Raw genomic sequence first — 21,318 nt, forward strand, 5'->3', positions numbered from 1 at the left:
TGAAATATCTATCCTTCAAGAATAAAAGCATAGGAACGCCTGGGTGGCTCAGTTGGTTAAGCGGCTGCCTTTGGCTCAGGTCATGATCCCAGCGTCCTGGGATTGAGTCCCACATCGGGCTCCTTGCTCGACAGGAAGCCTGCTTCTCCCTCTGCCTCTGCCTGCCACTCTGTCTGCCTGTGCTCACTCTCTCTGACATAAATAAATAAATAAATAAATAAATAAAAGCATAATAACAATAATACTAATAATAAACCCTTTAGATGAATAAAAACTGAGAGTCTTTGTCACTAAGATATCTGTAATAATGATAATATTAAATACTAAAGTCAGAGGAAAATGATATTAGTTAGAATCTTAGAGATATAGAAGAAAAGCATTAAAAAGGGTAAATAAATGAATAAATATAAATGAATATCAAATGTATAAAGAAAAAGTATAATATAAAGAAAAAGTAAAATACTGTTTAATAGGGATGAGTCAGTTATAATTATTAGAGGACCACTGTCCAATTGAAATTTTTGTGAAGCTGGAAATCGCTGTCCTGTTGAACATGGTAAACAGATGCAGCTTTCAAGCACTTGAAATATGGCCAATATGACTGAGAAACTGAACTTTAAGTTTTGCTTAATTTTAATAAATTTAAAATAGTCACCTGTGGTTAGGAGCTACTATATTGGACACCTCTGGAATAACCCTTTAAAGAGTAGTAGAAGAGTATACAATTATTTTAATATAGAACTATCCTGTTAAACAAGGGGAAAAATGGAATAAAAAAACTCAGTTCATAAGAAGGCACTAAGACCAAAAAATAGGTTCTTAAAACAATGAGTCAAATAGAAAATATATATTAAAATGTTAGATATAACCCCAAACTATTAGGGATGTATAGTAATTACTATAGATACTATAGACATTAAAAGATCATAAGAGGACATTATACCTTTATGCCAATAATTTTGAAAAGCTGAACAAATTTCTTAAAAACATACACACACACACGTTTACAAAGCTGGTGTAAGAAATCAAATATCTGAATGGCTCTAAAATGAATTAAAAACAGAACTGATAATTAGGAGCTTCTCAAAAGGGAAAACTTAGGTCCACATGCTTCCTAGGTAATTTTTACCAAACATCTGTAGAAGAAATAACACTAGTTTTACAGAAATTCTACCAGATAAGAGTAGAAAGAATACATCCCAACTCATTTTATGGTATAAATATAACCTTAACACCAATACATAAGCAAGGTATTATAGGCCAATCTCACTCATAAACACAGATGGCAAAATTACTATTAACAAAATTAATATTAATATTAAACTAAATCTACCAATATAGAAAAAGTAACATATTATGATCAAGCTGGGTTTATTGCAGGAACACAAGGTTCGATTAACATTTTAGGATTAACATCCTGACTCAACAGGAGTCATCACATTAGTAGAATAAAACTCATATAATCACATCAGTAAAAGTAAAGAAAATATCTGATAAGGGTTTTTTTTTTTTGCCCATCCTGCTTAAAATTCTTAAATTAGGCATAAAAAGGATTCTTTATTCTAATTAAAGGTATCTACAAAAACCTACACAAAATACCAAACACAATGGCGAATTATTTAAAACATTCCCTTTTAAGATTAGAACTAAGACATAAAGGAGCATTATTCAACTTGTATTCAAGTGATAGGCAATGAAGGCAAGGAAAAAAAGGTATATAGATTGGAAGGAAGAAATAAACTGGCCATTATTTGCAGAAGACATGATTGGTTACTTAAAAAACAATTATTAGAATGAATAAGTGACTTTAGTGGAGTTGCTAGATAGATCACTATATGAAATCAGTATGTAAATAAATTTTATATTTTAGAAACAAACCTTAAGAAAATAAAATGTCACAAAAAAAAGAAAATGTCACAAATATCATTTGTAATATCAAATACCACAAAATACACCTAACAAAAAATGTACAAGATCTCTACATAGAAAATCATAAAATACTAAGAGAAATTAAAGATATTAATAAAGGAATATATAAAATTCACAAATTAGAAGATGTTATTGTGAAGCTATCAATTTGCTCCACATTGAGTCACTGCACTTGCTAACAAAAATCCTAATCTTCTTGTTGTTGTTGATCGAAACTGACAAGCTGATTCCAAAATCTGTAAACACAAAGGGCCAAGAACAGCCAAGAAACTCCTGAAGAAAAATAAGTTGACAAGATTCACGTTACTGAACAGCAGAATATCTTATATAGTTAGAGTAATTTACAATGTTAATTGTCTAGCTAAGAGTACCTAGAAAAACTAAGTAATTACTCCAGCTAGAATAAATAAAACAGGTACTGCCTCAAGGATAAATTAGAGTCACATACATGATTGATAGAACAAGTAGCATTGAAAAGCAGCAGAGAAAGGGTGGTCTTTTCAATAAACAGTACCCACAACTGGAAACAAAATCCTCTGACCATGTAAAATTAAATACCACACAAACTGTGTACCTAAAAATAAGGACTAGGAAAAAAAAATTCTAGAAGATAATATAGGAGAGTATCTTTATGATCTTGCTGGGAGGGGGGAGTTTTTAAAATAGGACAAAAAAATCATGTATCAGAAAGGAAATGACTAATAAACTGGTAAATTCAAAAGATACCATTAAGAGACTGAAAAGGTAAATTACAGAATGGGAGAGAAACATTTATAAAATTTAAAACCAACAAAGACCAAACAAACAAAAATCTGACAATAAGGGGGACCTGCATGGCTCAGTTAGATAAGCGACCTACCCTTGATCTTAGCTCAGGTCTTGATCTCAGGGATTTGAGTTCAAGTTCCATTTTGGCTCCAGGCCAGGTATGGAACCTACTTAAAAAACAACAACAACAACAAAACACACAAAACCCCCTGACAAAAGATAAATGAGCAAGAGGTTTAAATAGGCAATTCACAATATTGAGTATCCAAATGACTAATCACATGAAAGAGTGCCCAATTTCATAAACCACTAGAGACAGGCACAGTAAAACAATAATGAAATATTAATAATACCTACCCACCAGCATGGGTAAAATTAAGTAAACTGGTAAGGCCAAGTGTGGGTAAGGATGTGAAGAAACTGAAATCATCACATATTGCTATTATAAATGTAAGTTGGTTCAATCACTTTGGAAAACTTTCTGAAATTATTTACTAAATTGAGTGTATACCTAAAATATGACCCAATAATTCCACTCCTCAGTATATGCCCTAACAGCAATATGTGTGCAGTATACTAACAGGTATTTACAAGAATTTTCAGTTGCATTAAAATGGAAACAATCTAAACAGATTCCTAAAGTTAAATGGAGAGGGGGCGCCTGGGTGGTTCAGCTGGTTAAGTGTCTGCCTGTAGATGAGGTCATGATCTTGGTTGGGATCCTGGGACAGAGCCCTGAGTGGGAAATCCCTGCCCAGCAGGGAGTCTGCTTCTCCCTCTCCTTCTGCTCCTGCTACCCATCTTCTTTAACTCTTGACTATCTGTAGACTGGTACTCTTTCTAAAACCAAAAACATTAAGTCTACATTATGTTAGGTATAAGGGCAGCTTGAGATAGTGGGGATGGACTGAGACATATGGGATGAATTAAAGTATGGGATGAGGCATTCCATTGGGAGGGAGCAGTACCAGTAACAACAGGAAAGTAATCCTTCATATGAAATATGTTAACTGTATGTGAACCCAGATAAGAGAAATCAAATCCCTAACCACCTCCTCCAAAAGACAGCAAAACAGAAACAAAGAAAAATTGCAAAATTTTAAATTTCATTGTGATTTTAAGAAAATTTCAAAATATGTTCACACCACTAATTTAAAAGAAACTTGTCAGAAAACACTTCTATAGTTTTAGCTTAGTACCCTGTAAAATAAGTATTTAAAAAATAAAACAATGATGTTGACATCAAGCACAACTAAACAAGATGAATAAGAGGGAAATGAAAATATCTGATCTCACTAGTCTCACTTCACCATCTAAATGCAGTAAGAATGGTGCTTTAATAGAAAGAAATTGAGGTATTTATAATTGATCAAAAGCATGTATTTATAATGACATTAAAAGGGAGATCAAGTTCTCTTGCATAACTCACCAACATAAAATGAGCAGTTGGAATGCAATAAACTCTCAGTCCATAAGCGACAAAGTTCACTTTCAGTCAGAGCTTCAACTCCGTAACAAGCTTGATATTCCACTTTTGGTAGTACATAAACTGGAAATTGCTGAAATGAAGAGATCCTTTTTCAAAGCTCCATTAATTTACTCTTAACAGCAAATACATTTACCTATATAGTTTTGCCCCTTCAAAATGCTTTCAGGTAGTCTTATCCTTTCAAATACAGTAGAATTCAGACAGAAAGATGGAAAGAACCCTTCTTAGATGTGGGCAAGAGGTGAATAAGGATCCTGAACCAATAGCTCTCCCTCACATCCACTTAAAATTCACACACCTCCCTACACATGTACACATTTTATCAGGGAATGTAACCGACAGCAGCATCCTTGGAACAGGGCTTATGATATGTAATTTGCCCAAAGGTTTAAAGCTGGATGCTGGGAAGCAAAGACTGTTATACTAGTAATTCTTAGAGGACTAAAAAAAAAGGTAAGAATTTTTTTACCCCTTTAAAGCATGAGACACATGGTCTCAGGCTCAAATTATCGGAGCAGCTTGTTTTCATTCTAAGAATTAACGTATAAGCATTAATACCTACATTAACACCTGTAAGTGTCTTTATATTGATTAATACAAAGGCTTTGTTCCAAACACTAAGTACCTGGTAAAGTAGCCAATCAGAGCTTACTGGTCAGGACACTAAACAGATTAAGTAAAGTAACTGTGGCCATTACTAGTGTAAAGGAGGATATGCAAGGAAATTCATGCTTATGAAATAATGTGAGTCATGTTCACTGTGCTCATGTTTTCTCATTTCTGTCAAAGAATATTCTACTCTTAATAGTAGTCTCTTCATTTCCAGCTGCAGAAGGAGAAATACGTGATTTAAGAAATTTATTCAAAGTGATATAGCTAGTTCATACTTCTGAAATTATACTAAGTTGCCACTATTCATATACTTGAAAATATTTCATAAATGTTTCAGAATTCCTGATTTTCACAAAGTGGCAAATTTAGTGGGCTTGAAACAATGATGGTGGTAAGAACAACTCAAATTCAGTAAAATGTCTGTCAACAGTAAACTCGATTCATATAATTACCTCTGAATGGTGTAAAACTCTTTTAAAGCAGTATTTCTTCAATTTCAATGTGTGTATGAATAACCTGGTAATAACTTTGTTAAAATGCAGAATCTGAGGTGAAGAACAGGATTTGCTCTTTTTAAAACTGAAGTACAATTAACATACAGTTTTATATTAGTTTCAAGAGTACAATACAATAATTCAGTAATTCTATACAGTAGGTTTTGCATATTTGATAAGCTGTTGTTCCAGGGGCCAAACCTTGAGTACAAGGCCTCTATGGTATCTTCTCAATTTAAAAAACTTAACTGAGATTAAGATAATTTTACTGATAAAAGCTTCTTATTATATAATAATTCTTAAGCAACTGGCACTCTGCATTTAACAACTGTAAGCTAGAGATAAAGAAATGAAGGTCAAGAGGGTTAAGAAATTTGCTCAGGGACAGAGCCAGTTTATAGCAGAGTTGAGTAATTGATAAAGAAGATACCCTTTTTGGATCAAGAGTAGATTTTCCTTGATAATACTGAGTTGTATCTATGAAACTAAATCCTGAATCTGGTTTTAATTTCTGTATGTATTCTGCTGCCACCTCCAGGAAGCCAAGGGAAAGAAAAAAGTCAATATTTCATGGTAATATTCTAAAATTAAAATGAAACTTTGAATTCAATCAAAGTTTCAAACTATAAAAATTAAATTTACTCTTCCTTTCTCCCTTGAATGGTTAACTCCTAATCTCCCCAACTAAAAACATTTTTTGTTTCTGCCTTCCAATATTTCACATAAACCTTTCAAACTTTTCCATACATCCCTAAGTATGGTATTTCATAGCTAGTATCAGAGGTTGAAGAGACTTCTAAATATTTAAGATTTTATTTATTTATTTATTTGACAGATGGAGATCACAAGTAGGCAGAGAAGCAGGCAGAGAGAGAGGAGGAAGTAGGCTCCCCGTTGAGCAGACAGCCCTATGCGGGGCTCCATCCCAGGACCCTGGGATCATGACCCGAGCTGAAGGCAGAGGCTTTAACCCACTGAGCCACCCAGGTGCCCCAAGACTTCTAAGTATTTTAAAGTTTATCTAAACAAGTTGGTTTTAAAGTAGTAAATATTAAGGGAATGCTTTCTTATGCAGAATTTAAATAGTGCTACTTTAAAATTTCTCAAACTAGTGCTTACATTATCTTAAAGTTCCCTTCCTTAGTAATTCCCTCTTCTCTCTTCACTACTCAGCTCTTTCATTTACTTAATACCTGTTTATTTTGTTTCTAGGATATAAAACATTTGGGAGAAACAGATAAATAGGGCATGATTCCAAGGGAAATGCATTCTACTAAGGGATTTAAACCATGTGTACTAAACTATTACATATAATAAAAGGTACAATATGATAACCACTCACTGGAAATTTTATCACTTTACTCTGGGTTTGACATAATAAAAAACACAAGACTCCTATTTAGATATTCTCTGGGGTTTGGCTGTTTTGATAGATTTTGATGAAAAGCAAATTATCTCCAATAAGGGTTTATCTCAACACTTACAAATTGCACTTCAGTGAACTGAATGACAATGTCTTTAACAGGCTGTTTGAAGAATTAATTCAGTATCCAATATTTCCCTAAGCTATTCTTTCTTAAGAGACACTGGCCATCAATAGTTTCTAACTGCTGGGAACTGGCAGATCAATATGAAGTGGTATGGGTTCTAAGAGTAGAAAGTCAAAGAAATGAGGTTAGCCCCCAAATAAATGAGAGAGATAGTAAGTAAAAATTAAAGAAATAAAACACTGAAAAGACAATACATAGCACTGACACTATATATACTTAAAATGTTCATGCAATAAGCCATCAAATCGATCATAATTAAATATAAATGAGATGGGAAAAATTAGCAAATAAAGTAAAATCTTTTAATTCAGAGACTATTAGCACTTATTTAGGAGCAAAGTAATACAAAATCTTTGGTATTTTGCTATTCCTTGACTTTCTCTTACAGAAAACACTACCCCACACATTATAATTCAAAAACATTTGGTTTCTAAAATTTAAAGCCAGAACCACTGATAAAACCCAAATTATGAGAATTAAGAATTTAAAATTGTATTCACAATCTTCCTTCTATTTAACAAAGGATAACAGCATCATCCAGCAAAATATCCTCCAGGTCCACTGGATTCTGGTGGACAAAGATCCTACATCTTTATGGGCTGGCTTTAGAGTTTTTTCATGATAGACCCCCTACTGGCAGCTAAGGGAGGTTGGACCGCCAGCCCGCCCTGCCTTTTTTCCTTCTCTTCCTTTCTTTTCCAAGTTATTCCTTAACATGACAAAGCAGCAATCAGCACTGATCCACAAGGTCAATGCTAGAACATCACTATTTTTGATCATCTAATTCCTAGCTCCAAATATACTAACATTTTAAAGTAGTCACTGAGGATTCTTATCAGGTTATAGGTTAGGAAGCAAGAGATAGAGACACCAAAATTAAAAATAATAATAATAATAATATAAAAATATAAATAAACATACACACAATGACAAATGTACACAACAGAAAAAATTCTCTTAAGTAAAAATGAAAGGAAAGACATCACTATAATCAGTTATTACAGAGAGCCTCCTCTTTATTGACCGGAATTCAGTGGTCACACACACAAAAAGCAAACTAATCTGAATGAGAACTTTAAACATCAAGTATGGAAAACTGTTTAAAGAACCAATTACTCTAACTGGAGCAAGAACTTTTTAACTGAAAAACTTTTTTTATATCAATCCCCTCCGCAAAACAACAGGGGGAAAAGGAAAGGAAAACATTTAGTCTTTAACAATTCTGGGAATACTTCAAATGCATGTGAAAGCCCACCTTTGAAAACTTGAGACCTCTAAAACTAGTTAAGAAGATCCTTAAAGTAAGAGAAAAAGGGGCTAATATGTCACACACTGGAATTCCAAATTTATAGAAAGCAGGTCCAGGTCAAATCTATGATGGTGCCATTTTTCATTACGTTTATAACTTCCATATAAGAATGTTACCACCATTCAAGAACTTTATATTTAACACTTTCCACTTCCCCTTATTAAAAGTGTTTTCAGTATTTTACAAAACAAAACAAAAAACCCCACAAAAAAACAAACAAAAAGCTCCAACTCAAACTGAAAAATTCTGATAGTGATCAAGAGTTTAAAATTAAACTTCATAATAATGGCATGTTAAATATCTGTGATTATCTACTTATACTACCACATCCACATCCTAAATTCCCAATTAACAACTTACTCTTCTGATTTTCTTCCGTTTTTTTGAACGTGGTCTGGTCTCTATCCTCTGGACACTGCATCGCACAAGTAACAACAGGTCTTGCAGACTAAATAACTTGTAAACAAAATTTCCTTCCTGGGGAGCTACATATTCTGATGTATCTTCAACATAGTCCTGTAGTTCATATGGCAATCCTTTAAAAATAATTATATTTCTCATTTTTATTTTAAAATCCATTAGCTCTTTATCCATCATAATTCAAGATAAAACACTTCAATTATTTATTTTTACATTTCTATCAACTTTAACTTTCTATTTTCTCTGAGTTGAACATTTATACTATTACCATTTCTGTCTACTTTTACTGGAACTGCAGCCAAGTGCTGAGGTCAAAGCTTTAAATACCACCTTCCATAACTCTAGACAAAGTTTAAATTCATGAGACAACAAATGAAGAAGAAAAAGTTTTAAAAAAAAGTGATGTTTTTTCTAATCTAGGTAGAGCTGGGCTAAACTTTATATTTCTTTCAGAAAGTGAAAAAGCGTACAACTACAGTCCCACACCATGAATTAGTAAATTTTGGACTCATAAATGTTTATGATTATTTTTGATCACTTCCCCTTCATCGTTCAGTGAGCCATATTATCTGTAGTTACAGTAGCCACTGTACATGTTGGATAAATATAGGTTACAAAAATCCATATAACTTCGTGTACATATTTAAAGAGAAGATTTTGGAAGCTGATACACTGATCAGTACCTTGAAAAATAAAATATCAATGACCATGTAAATATTATAAGACAGGTCATAGCAAAAAGAAAGAAAGGGAATAAAGGAGAAAAACCTAAGGAAAAGGAAGAGGTAGAACAGCTAATATAAGGTCTTTGTAAATATTTACTTACGTCCTTTTGGCTTCTGAAACGCAGAAGGCCATACAGATTTTGGCCAACTAGAGGCATCTGAAGGAGCAGAGGATTGCTCAGAAGCAGGAGGTTGTTTAGAATTTTCCAAATTCATTAAGGGCAATTCAGGTATTTTTCTGGAAATTGGCTTTAGGAGTTCATCTTGCATTTTTAAAATTTCTCCAACTGGATCAAATTTTTTATATACTCGTTTGATAGGTTTTTTTAAAACACATGACTCTTCAGGACTACAAGTAGGATTAGTCTGGTTTCCAACAGAAGCCTGTGCTGAAGACGAATAGGGGCTAGCTGGTTTAGAACTTAAATTAGAATTCCTATCAGTTGTCTTTCCATTACTATTATTTTGACACTCTGTATCAATGATTAAACAGTCTTCATCTGTATCACTATTGCAAAGAATTACATCTTCACTTCTTACTGCTTCTGAGGTAACAAGCTTTTCCTTTGAACTGTCTGAGTTCTCCAGAACATTTAATTTTTCAGGGCTATATACTGTATCAGTAGCCAAATCATTTTTATGAGAGATTTCAATTTCTGTAGAACCTTCTAACTGCAAGGAATCAGATATTTTCAAGTCATTATCCTGCACCAAAAGCTTGTCAGTATTTGATGCCTTTTCACCACATGGTACAAATCCCTGATCATCTTTATTTTTGCATTCCTCAGGGCCACCATCCATACCAGTCACCAGCTGTTTCTCCTTTTGCAGCTGTTCCATCAGAATCTGAGATAAACTTCTAGAATGAGCAGAAATGTCTGGTGTGGTTGGTACCACAGATGCTGTTGCTGTGCTGGGAACTGTGAGAGTATCTGTTGTATTGGGTACTGTGGAAGTGCTTGCTGGACTTGGTGACTTTGATGGTTTGGTGGTGTTTACTCCAAAAGTTTCAAGTTCTGTGACATCACCATCAAAATCCAGGTCCAAATTTTCAAGGGTCTCAATTTTTCGGCATTCATTAACTTCATAAGACATCTTAAGAAAATATATTGGTAAACTCTCAGCAGGTATTCCAGAACGCCCCTCATCTATCACCTAATGCCCCTACCCTCATAAAGACAGTTCATACTATTTAAAAGCAGAAAGAAATGTCTAATGGCTTTGAAAGGTTTTTGTTTAAGATAATGATAAACTACTAGAAACTAATTTATTCAATCTTACCTTCCCATTGAATTTTTTTTTTTAGAATTCAAGAGTTTAATGAATCACTATTTTTTTCTTGTTTTCAAATTATTTTTTAAAATTTAAATTCAATTAGCATACAGTATATTTTTAGTTTCAAGGCAGAGTTCAGTGATTCATCAGTTGTATATAACACACAGCACTCATTACATCACGTGCCCTCCTTACTGCTTGTCACCCAGTTACACCATCCCCCCACTCTTCCCACTGAAATGCTGATGAAACACAAGACAAATATGCCAAGTTGTAACAGCATAGGAAATAGGGAATACTTGTGAACCTGCATTTCCCAAAAGGAATTTCCACTCATCAGAAAATAGAACCACAAAGAACAAGTGTGGGGTCAAATAGGAAGGCAGTAGATTTTCAATGATAACCACTCCATTACACTCTTGCAGAGACACCTGTACTTAGCTGACCAGGAAGAAAGCCTCTTTGCCATTGTGAGGAAGCTGCTTTTTAATGCAGCTCAGGAAGGGTCACCAGCCTCTGATGTATTCCTAACATTATCAGTGATTTTCTACACCTACTCAAAAAAATAACTCCTAGTAATATGTTTTTTTTAAGATTTTATTTATTTATTTGACAGAGAGAGATCACAAGTAGGCAGAGAGGCAGGCAGAGAGAGAGGAAGGGAAGCAGGCTCCCTGCTGAGCAGAGAGCCCGATGCGGGACTCAATCCCAGGACCCTGAGATCATGACCTGAGCCGAAGGCAGCGGCTCAACCCACTGAGCCACCCAGGCACCCCACTCCTAGTAATATGGACAGGAAATGATTTTATTATGTTCTGGGACATGAAGCCATTGAGGCTGTAGTTTTTCATGTACTGTTTTGGTAAAGGAAGAACTACAGACAGCTTTAATTTGTTCAAGAATAAACTGTCCTCTCCCCAAGCAGCAATAGATCTCTCCTCAATCTAGCAAAGGACTTTAGATAAATACTATAAAAATCTGGTTACAAGCTATGCACACCCACTAGTCATACAGTTGAGGATCTGAGGGAGGAAATGTCTAACAGCAATCATATAGTGAGTAAGAAAGAAAAACTCATTAAATTATTCAACCTCTCTGAACTTCAATTTCTTCATTTCTAAATAGTGATGACAGGGTCATCTTCTTGGATTTGTTCTAAGGATTAAATGAGAACTTGTATATAGGAAGTTTCTTGGCATAGTCCCTGGCACATAGAAAAAACTTCTCAGTAAATGTAACTCTTATAAAATAGACCACGAAATTTAGTTTAAAAAATAAAAAAAAAATAAAAAGGAAAGAAAAGAAAACCATATGCTGTTTACATGAGGCATTCTTACACAGGTTAAAAACAAAACAATGGGACATAATGTTAAGAAATGGAAGTAAAAGAGAGCAATATAAAGTGTTAGACAAAGCAGAATCCAATGCAAAAAGCATCAAAGAAATCCTGCATTGAAGAAAGATGAAATCCATGAATAGTGAATTGTGACATGCCAAATAACTTCAAAACAGGTAGTCAAAATTGAAGAATAAAGGGAAAATTTGACAGAAACACAACTGCACTTAGTCAACAGTACACTGTCTCTGAGTAAAATAGGGATATAGGAAGTACATATACTATTAAATGAAACCAATATATATGAATGACTGAAAACACATATATAGACTGCAAAGATATACCTTTTCCCTCCCAAGAATCCAAGGGGCATTTCCAAAGATGGACTATAAATTAACATATAAAGAAAACATCAATATAGCACAAAGCAGAATCTGCTAAGATCTTACTCTCTGTTTAGAAGAAAATAAAATTAGAGATCATTAAGAATAAATACAAACAAACAATAAAGCCAAGCACCTGGACCCTAAAACACCCTCCAAATTGTTGGATAAAAGAAGAAAATACAAATAACTGCAGAATAGTTAAAGAGCAACAGAAAATAGAACACTGAAGATCAGAAATATCATTCACAGTCTTTTCAAGAAATAAGAAAATAACACTAATATAATTATATAATAAAATGAATAATTTAATAATTACAAAACCAAAAATTAATGACTTGAAAACAATGGTCTCATCTCTAACAGAACTTAAATAAAACTTTAAATATCATTTATCTGTAAATACTTCAGTATACAGTTGTAAAAGGACTCTTCTCTAAAACATATCATTAGTTATATCAATAAAAATAATTTCTTAATGTCACAAAATACCTAATCAGTGTTAAAATTTCCAAGTCTGATATATATATTTTTTACAATTGTTTACTGGAACCAGGATCTAATCAAGATCCCCACACTGTATTTGGTTGACAAAGCTCTCAATTTTCTTTAATTTGTCAAATGCCTCTTCCCCATATTCTGCCAACTCCCATATTACCAGATATTTATAGGAAAAAATAAGTTAGTTATCCTGCAAAAATGTCCAATTCTGGATTTTAGCTTCTGTAACCCTCTGTCATTTAACATATTCTTCTATTCCCTAAATTTCCTATTAAAACAATCTAGTAGCTTTATTAGATTCAGGTACAGTTTTTTTGTTGTTGTTTTTTATCCTGAATATAGTGGTACTATGTACTTCCTTCTTCAACCAGGAGGCTGATGATGTCTGGTTGTCTTTCTTCTTGTGATATTACAATTGATTTGTTGGTTCATCAAATGTCCACAACTTAATCTGTCCATTATGAAAATCCTCACTGATGATTTTAAATAGCCACCACTGATGATTATTGCTCAGATTCACTATTTCATTAGGAGCTGCAAAATGGTGACAGTCATATTCTAACATTACCCTAAAATACAGTTTGTACTAGAAAGGCGAGACAAATATCTGGTATCTTTTCTTTTTATAAACAGTTTTTAGAATGACTATATGCACTAGCACCCTCCAAAGGTGACTAGTAATTTTTTTAAAGTATCTTTATGAGTTCAGGGGTTTTAACGTATTTCACATGTTTTAATTCACCGCAGTCATTCCATGTCATGTCAAACTGCCACATCTCTGGTCAATAGGAAACCCTCCAGCTGGCTCTGGCATCTTTTTGAGACTATTCCATTATTATGATAAGGCTTTTACTCAAATTCTTCGAAATTTTTATTTATTTATCTAACAGAGAGAGAGAAAGCACGAGCAAGGGGGGAGGGGCAGAGGAAGAAGAAGCAGACTTCTGCTGAGCAGGGAGCCCCGTCTGGGACTCAATCCCAGAACAGGCAGGAGAAGCTGGCTCCCTGCTGAGCAAGGAGCCTCACTCCAGACTCAATCTCAGGACTCTGGGGTCACACAACCTGAGCTGAAGACAATTAACTGACTTAGCCACTTAGGCATCATGGTAAGATTTTAAGTAACTTCTACACTTAAAGCAGGGTTTTCACCTACAACCCAAAGATCAAGAGTCATGTTCTACCATTAAAGCCAGCAAGGCAGCCCTCCCTAGCATACTTCTGAGCTACATTTCTAGAATTGAGATTTCTACGGCAAAGGATGAACTCATTTCATGTTTTGTTGGTACATCTTTCTTCACTTGACTATGGAAATGTTATAGCAGTTATCTTTTTTTCTCTAGTACTTTTATAAGGGTTTCCACCAACAGTCCTCTTCTATTTATTATTATTTTTTAAAATATTTTACTTATTTGACACAGAGAGAGAAAGAAAGATCACAAGTAGGCAGAGAGGTGGGTAGACAGAAAGGGGGAAGCAGGCTGCCTGCTGAGCAGAGAGCCTGATACAGGGCTTGATCCCAGGACCCTGGGATCCTGACCTGAGCTAAAGGCAGAGGCTTAACCCATTGAGCCACCCAGGCACCCTTCGTCTTCTGTTTCTTGACTTGAAATTTGATGGGTTCTCCTGCTCCTATGGGAGGACAACCCTGTTTAAGGGCATGCCAAGATAGCTTTCTGAACTTCATGGCTCTAAGCTCATGCTCCAAGTTACCACAGGTATGTATTTTTGTATGTATGTATGTATTTTTGTAGGTATGTATGCATGCATATAAATTTGTGTGTGTGTATGTGTATAGAATCTTAAGTACATTCTGAAATCTGCTTTCTCTAGTCCCCTCTCCCTCAGTTATATGAAAACTTCTCTTTTCCTTTCTTTCCTTTAATGTCCTTGTTTTGCTCAATATGAACTCAGTCTGAGTGAAGGCTTTTGTTTTGGAAGGAGTTTTGGTTGGTTAGTTTCTAGGGTTTTATGGTTCAAGTCATCTCAGAACTCTCTTAATTTCCTGAGGGTCCCTGGACTCATATACAAATTACAGCCTACCCATATTATTTTCCCTTGTTTTTCTTTATTCCTCCTTGCATCTGTACCATTCTCCTCCTGTCTGGGATTATTTTCCTTGTGCCTGAAGAACATCCCTGCATTGGGCTCTGTGCTCAGCTTGGAGTCAGCCTGAGACTCTCTCTCTCCCTCCCTCTCTGCTTTTCCCTGCCTCTTTCTCTCTCTAATATAAATGAATAAGTAAATCTTTAAAAAAAAAAAAAAAAAAAAGAAGCCACCAGAAAAACAAAAGGCACATTACCATTATAAGTCTTCTGGTAGCAAACCCAGTTTTTATCTGAAAATATCTTTAATTTTTTATTTAAGGATATTTCCCCTGATTAAGAATTTTAGTGTATGGGTCATTTTGGCACAATATATTGTACCAGGGTCTTCTGGCTTCCATTGTTGTTATTGACAAATTACCTGCTAGTCTCTTAGTCTTATAATGGTAATGTGCCATTTGTTTTTCTGGTGGGTTTTTTTTTTTTTTTAAAGATTTACTTATTCATTTATATTAGAGAGAGAAAGAGGCAGGGAGAAGCAGAAGGGGTTGGGGGGGAGAGAGTCTCAGGCTGACTCCAAGCTGAGCACAGAGCCCAATGCAGGGCTCAATCTCATAACCCTAAGATCACTACCTGAGCTGAAATCAAGAGTTGGACACTGGGTGCCTGGGTGGCTCAGTTGGTTGGACGACTGCCTTCGGCTCAGGTCATGATCCTGGAGTCCCAGGATCGAGTCCCACATCAGGCTCCCAGCTCCATGGGAAGTCTGCTTCTCCCTCTGACCTTCTCACTCTTGTTCTCTCTCACTGTCTCTCTTTCAAATAAATAAATAAAATCTTAAAAAAAAAAAAAAAAAAAAAAAAGAGTTGGACACTTAACTAACTGTGCCACCCAGGTACCTGGTTTCTGGTGGCTTTTAAGAGTTTCTTCTTTGGGGCGCCTGGGTGGCTCAATGGATTAAGCCTCTGCCTTCAGCTCAGGTCATGATCTCAGGGTCTTGGGATCAAGCCCTGAGTCTAGGCTCTCTGCTCAGCAGGGAGCCTACTTCCTCCTCTCTCTCTGCCTGCCTCTCTGCCTAATTGTTATCTCTCTCCTTCTTTGTCAAATAAAATAAAATCTTAAAAAAAAAAAAAAAAAGGGTTTCTTCTTTGTTTCCAACTATTGCTTTGGTCTGATTATCTCTTTTATACTATTCTTCTAGGTAAAACTACACATATGTTAGATGTTCACTATATGCTCTATATCTCTTGCCCTATTCTCCCTATTTTCTATATTTTTGTCTGTGTTTCATTATGGATAGTCTTTTCAGACCCATCTTCCAGTTTATCAATTCTCTTTTCAGCTTTATTTAAGGCGTGAATAACCCCATTTACAAAATTCTTAAGTTGCTATATTTTTCAGTTGATAATTTTTTCTTTAGTTCTTTTTCAAATCTATGATCTCTTTTAAATTTTCTGGTTCCTCATTGAAATTTTTAAGCATGGCTTTAATTTCCTTGAACACTGTATAATTAAACAGAGCTGGCTAACAGTTTGTGACTGATAATTGCAGTATGTTTCCGTGAGTCAATTTCTTTGGTCATTGTTTCTGATGGTTCTTACTCACAATATCCAGTTCAGTTATCCTTATGCTTTCTGGATATTTTATTTAAAGAGTTAACTGTAGAAATAATTTATGGCTCAAAATGACATTATGTTCCTCTAAGAATCATTTTCATTTTTTCTTATTAGATGTCTAGAGACACTAGCAATCCAAAAGCATCTCAATCCAAGTTCAAGACCTGAAAACATTTACAATCTCTGAGAAAGTGGATTTATTTCTAGTTCACCCTTACTCCCAGGGTGCAGCTCTGTAGGGTTCAAGCCCTTGGTAGAAAATCAAACTTTGACTTTTGGCCCCCTAGTCTTGTGATGTTGTCAAAAGCATAGTTCATTTTTTGCTGCCCTTTCAGAAATGGCAAATCCATTCAGGACAAAAATGACTCTAAGACTAACTCTCTGGATTCTGATCTTCTCTAGTATCTCAGCCCTGTAATTCCTCACTATCTTGTTAGCTCTTCAATGATTCTAAGAAAGAAATTTTAAATTTTGTCCAGCTTTTTAAGTTGTAATTAGTAATGGTCAAGGTCCAAATTACTCGGTTTACCATTACAGAAAGAAGTTACTCTGTCACTTTTATCCCTTTTAACCTACTTCATGTTTCTTCATAGTGCTTGCTACTTCTTGACATTCACCTCACACCAAGTATTTAAAAATGTAAAAAAAAGAAAACTCAAACTTTGGAAGTGCTTTATGATATTACATCATAAATAAATTAATGGCTAACAGCAGAGAAAAACAAATATGGAACACAAAAGGCCAATATTCTTAAAATAGTATTAGCTCCTAGGTGTAAATAAAATAAACTAAAAAGTTTTTCCATTTTATTTTCTGATTTTGTTTGCTCTTTCACTTTACTCAAGTCTTTGTTCAAATTTTCTCTCCTTGGAAAAACCTTCTTGGTCATCAATTTAAAATAGTCTCATTCCCATCTCTTTACCCTTCGCCTACTCTATATTCCTGAATAGCATTTATCACTAACTGCTTATTCCCTGAAATTTTATTATCTGCATTCTCTATCACTAATGTAAACTGTGAGAGAAAAAGAGACTTTATTCACTACTGTATCCTCAGTGCATAGGTCAGTATCTGCTCAATAAGTATTTTTAAATTAGTAAAATGAATAAATGAAGTTTTGTCTAAACATGAAGTAATAAAAATAGTATTTATGGAGTGCCAGGCATTGTCCTAAATGCTTTACTTGTATTAACTCATTTAATCCCAAATAATCCTGAGTTAGGTACTGTCATGAAACCCATTTTACAGATGAGCAAACCAGAGACAGGGAAATTATGAAGCTTGCCTAAGGTCACGCAGCAACTGAGTATATGGAAAAAGATTAACAGTCTGGCCAAATACTTTTCTGCACCAATCAAACTCATCTATTCCTTTTCATACTTAAAAACTCTTGAATATGAATGAGGCCAGTTAAATAAAACCACTATCATGATTACCACCACCACTAAGTTTTTACATATATACTAAAGACTGTACTCAGCATTTTACATATAATATCAAACTTAATCCTTACAACAGTCTTTTGAAGTACATATCATCATCTTTCTTTTACAAAAGGAGATAACTGAGGTTGAGGGAAGTTAAATTAGTTGCTTAAAGTCTAGCTTGACCTGGGGTTCAATTTTAAGTATCAATCTAAAGCCTTTATTTTTAACTACTAGATTTAAAGACTTGTAATAAAACTTTATGCTTCAAAAAGATAAAGAAGAACATTCCCTTAAAAAAAAAAAAGAAAAGAAAAGAAAAAGCAAGCATTACATACTTCCATTTCAGACATATAATCTTCTGGTTTGTCCATAAATACTGCAGAGACTGGAACAGATGTGTTTTTGGACATCATGAATTTTAATGGAACTTCATGGAAGATTTGATTTCTCTCTCTCATTGTCATTTTCTTTTGGGGAAGTGGTGAATTAATATAAATTACTTTAACTGGTTTTGAACCTTAAAACAAAAACAGAAGAAAGAGGCTAGTTTCTAGAAGTTCTATTTCAAAACAAACCAGATGCAGGACAGAAAGATCACCAAATAAAGAAATAGAGCATAAGAAAGTGTAGCATATCTCATGTATAGTCCACCCTTGAACTTGTGATCTTTAATGTCCCCTACAGTTATAAGGGTGAGAAAATTTGACCGGGAAGAAAAAATGTTCTCTAATAAATTTTTTAAAAGATTTTCTGCTTTTCATTTCCCATACTTTTACCTGTCATTATTACTCAGTTCTTACAGGACTATGTTTTCAAAAAGTGATGAAATTCAACCACAGAGAATATATTACATTAAACTCTAATCTGTAATTTTATTTTATTAGATATAGTTCTATACTAACTATAATTGTTACATATAATAATAGGAATTCTAGAAGATATTAACTTTACTGGCCAAGGAAAAACAATCCTATACTTACAAGGATAGACCTGTTGTAATTCTGAATTCCAATACCAGACAAGTAAATAAGTCTTGGAAACTCACCATTTGAGGTTGTCTAAGTATTGCATTCTTTTCATTTCAATGAAAGACAGAGCTTCATTATTTCATGTATTTTGGGGTACCCTAAACCTTAACTATTTCTCTCTTACCTCCCCCAATATGAATACAAGTTTTATATATCTAATTACTTATATATGAGGATGAACCCTATAGTAGTATTACATATTTAAAGTTCTACTAAATGTAAATGTATGACCACCTATATTTAGACAGCTGAAATACAACTGTTCCAACTCCTCTTTTGAGATTATTACTTGATATGGTAAATCACAAACCTGCAACGGGTATTACTTGAATACACACAGGAATTTCCCACTGTTCCTTGTAGTTTGGTCCATGATTATTTAATAATGTAAATAATGATTGACTGGTTAGAGCTATCTGAGGGTGATATCTTGAAACAAGCTTCTCTGCATTTGGATCTTTACTAATATCCTGAAAAACAACACATAACTTGTTACTTCATTATATTTATTGAAAATTTCTTTGATGATGTACTGAAAAGAAGGAAGACATTTAAGAAGGTGACTTTTTTTTTTTTTAAAGATTTTATTTATTTGAAAGAGAGAGAGAACAAGAAAGCATGAGCTGGGGGAGTAGGGAGGTGGAATAGGGAGCACGACATGGGGCTCGATCCCAGGACCCTGAGATCAAGACCCCAGCTAAAAGCAGATGCTTAACTGGCAGAGCCACCCAGACACCCCAAGAAGGGGACTTTAGAACAGTAAGATCATATGTACTTTATGAGGTACAGAAGATTACTCGGGAAAATCCAAAAGTACTTTCCTACTTACATAATGCATAGCTGCAGCTGTTTTTTCTGGTGTCTCAGTGGTAGATATGTTATCTTTTGAGAGCTGCAACTTCACAGGCATTGAGGGAAATACAGTTTTCACATATTTTACACTGCCCTAAGAAAAAAGGGAATCTCTTATTGCAAATATCACATGTATTTTTTTCCCTAAGAAAAGTATCTTTTCATCATATGAAACTCTTAAAATTCTCCACTCTAAAAACTTCTTAAAAGCCATGACTTCAATGATTTTGCTTGATAGCCTACATGTGTTTTTGGTTTTTGTTTTTTAAAAGGTTCAAGACAAGGATGCCATGCCATTTTCCTTACCACTTTACATTCTAACCTTTCATTTTATAAGGTACAAATATAACAGAAACTCTAAAATATCCTCTCCATACAAACTTACTTCCAGTGATTTTGAGTAAAATAATTTGAAAGAAAAAAGGTTCCCTGCTGTACTTTGGAACATGAAGAAACATAAGAAATGAAGAAAAGAAAACCAAGAAATAAAGTTGGTAGTGACATTTAAAAAATATATATATCAAGTACTAATATCTATAAAATTAAAAAAACACATTTGCATTGCATTTTTAGAAGTTACAGCTCATTACTGTTCAAAACCTAAACATATATCTTGTCCACCTGAAATATAGGTGATGTTTCAGACAAAATAAGTTTATACTTTCACTGGTAAACCTTACCAATGCGAGAAGAGTTTTTTCTAACTTTAATCCCATTTCTATTCTGAATGGGAAGAATCCCATTAAGCTTGTGACTTCATGAAGAGTATAGAACTCTGGATACTTTTTCACTTGTTCAATACAAGCTCTTAAAATTTGCTAGGAAATAAAAATGAAGAGAAATTCATTTGAACCATATTTTCCTAATAATACAACAAAAGTAACTTAGTTACATGTGACTATATAATTATTCATTATGAATATTAGTCTCATTTCATTAATCAAACTTCTAATAATCCAAGCATAATGTATATTCCTTACTTGAGTTACTCTCTTATTTTCATAATAATTCTTTTTAACCTAATTTCTTAAATGATTGGTATTTAATAATACTAAAATTAGCAATAGTATTAAAATTTAAAATTAAATAGAAAAGATGCATCATATTTTCTGTGCTATTTAAGAAACTGTCAAGGAAATAAAGCCACATGAAAATTTTAACACATTATCTTGCAATAAAAGCAGATATATGACTAATTAGAAATAAATAAGTTTAATACACTAAAAATATTCCCAAGCACAAAGAATTAACCAAGTAGTTATCCAAGAAATCACCCTAATCTACAATCTAAAAAAATAAATAACAAAAATGTCAAAACTAATTAAATGATGGAGTATTTAGTATTTTCATCTCTCCAAACTTTTCAAAATACTAATAACTTACCAGGAGGTAAGGAAATAAAATTCACAGCTTTACTCAAGCAGAATACATGATATTGTGATAATATGTAAATAACTCAAAGATGCAGAGTGATTTTGGGTAGGAGTGGGGTTATAATTAAAAACATATGTATATCATCTTCTAAGAAACATATTTTTTCTTGTCAATGAATTTTTCCTGTC

The 21,318-nt window shown here is 33.9% G+C and overlaps 1 protein-coding gene across 4 annotated transcripts in view; it reads right to left on the minus strand.

The window, feature by feature from the left end:
* Positions 1 to 21,318, minus strand: part of ICE2 (interactor of little elongation complex ELL subunit 2) — a 63,072-nt gene that overhangs the window by 20,195 nt on the left and 21,559 nt on the right. For 3 of the 4 annotated variants that reach the window (XM_004758779.3, XM_045067518.1, XM_045067519.1), the window contains 7 exons: positions 20,437 to 20,574; positions 19,734 to 19,850; positions 19,215 to 19,374; positions 18,212 to 18,393; positions 9,398 to 10,391; positions 8,512 to 8,687; positions 4,127 to 4,256 (listed from right to left, as the gene is read on the minus strand). In XM_004758779.3, the coding sequence (XP_004758836.1) occupies positions 4,127 to 4,256; positions 8,512 to 8,687; positions 9,398 to 10,391; positions 18,212 to 18,393; positions 19,215 to 19,374; positions 19,734 to 19,850; positions 20,437 to 20,574 (1,897 nt within the window). Of the gene's footprint in view, positions 1 to 4,126; positions 4,257 to 8,511; positions 8,688 to 9,397; positions 10,392 to 11,328; positions 12,294 to 18,211; positions 18,394 to 19,214; positions 19,375 to 19,733; positions 19,851 to 20,436; positions 20,575 to 21,318 lie in introns of those variants that run through there. The other variant, XM_045067520.1, reaches the window with a different exon arrangement.

This window comes from Mustela putorius, unplaced genomic scaffold (genome assembly GCF_011764305.1).
Source record: "Mustela putorius furo isolate JIRA1106 unplaced genomic scaffold, ASM1176430v1.1 tig00003896_pilon_pilon_pilon, whole genome shotgun sequence".
Taxonomy (NCBI): domain Eukaryota; kingdom Metazoa; phylum Chordata; class Mammalia; order Carnivora; family Mustelidae; genus Mustela; species Mustela putorius.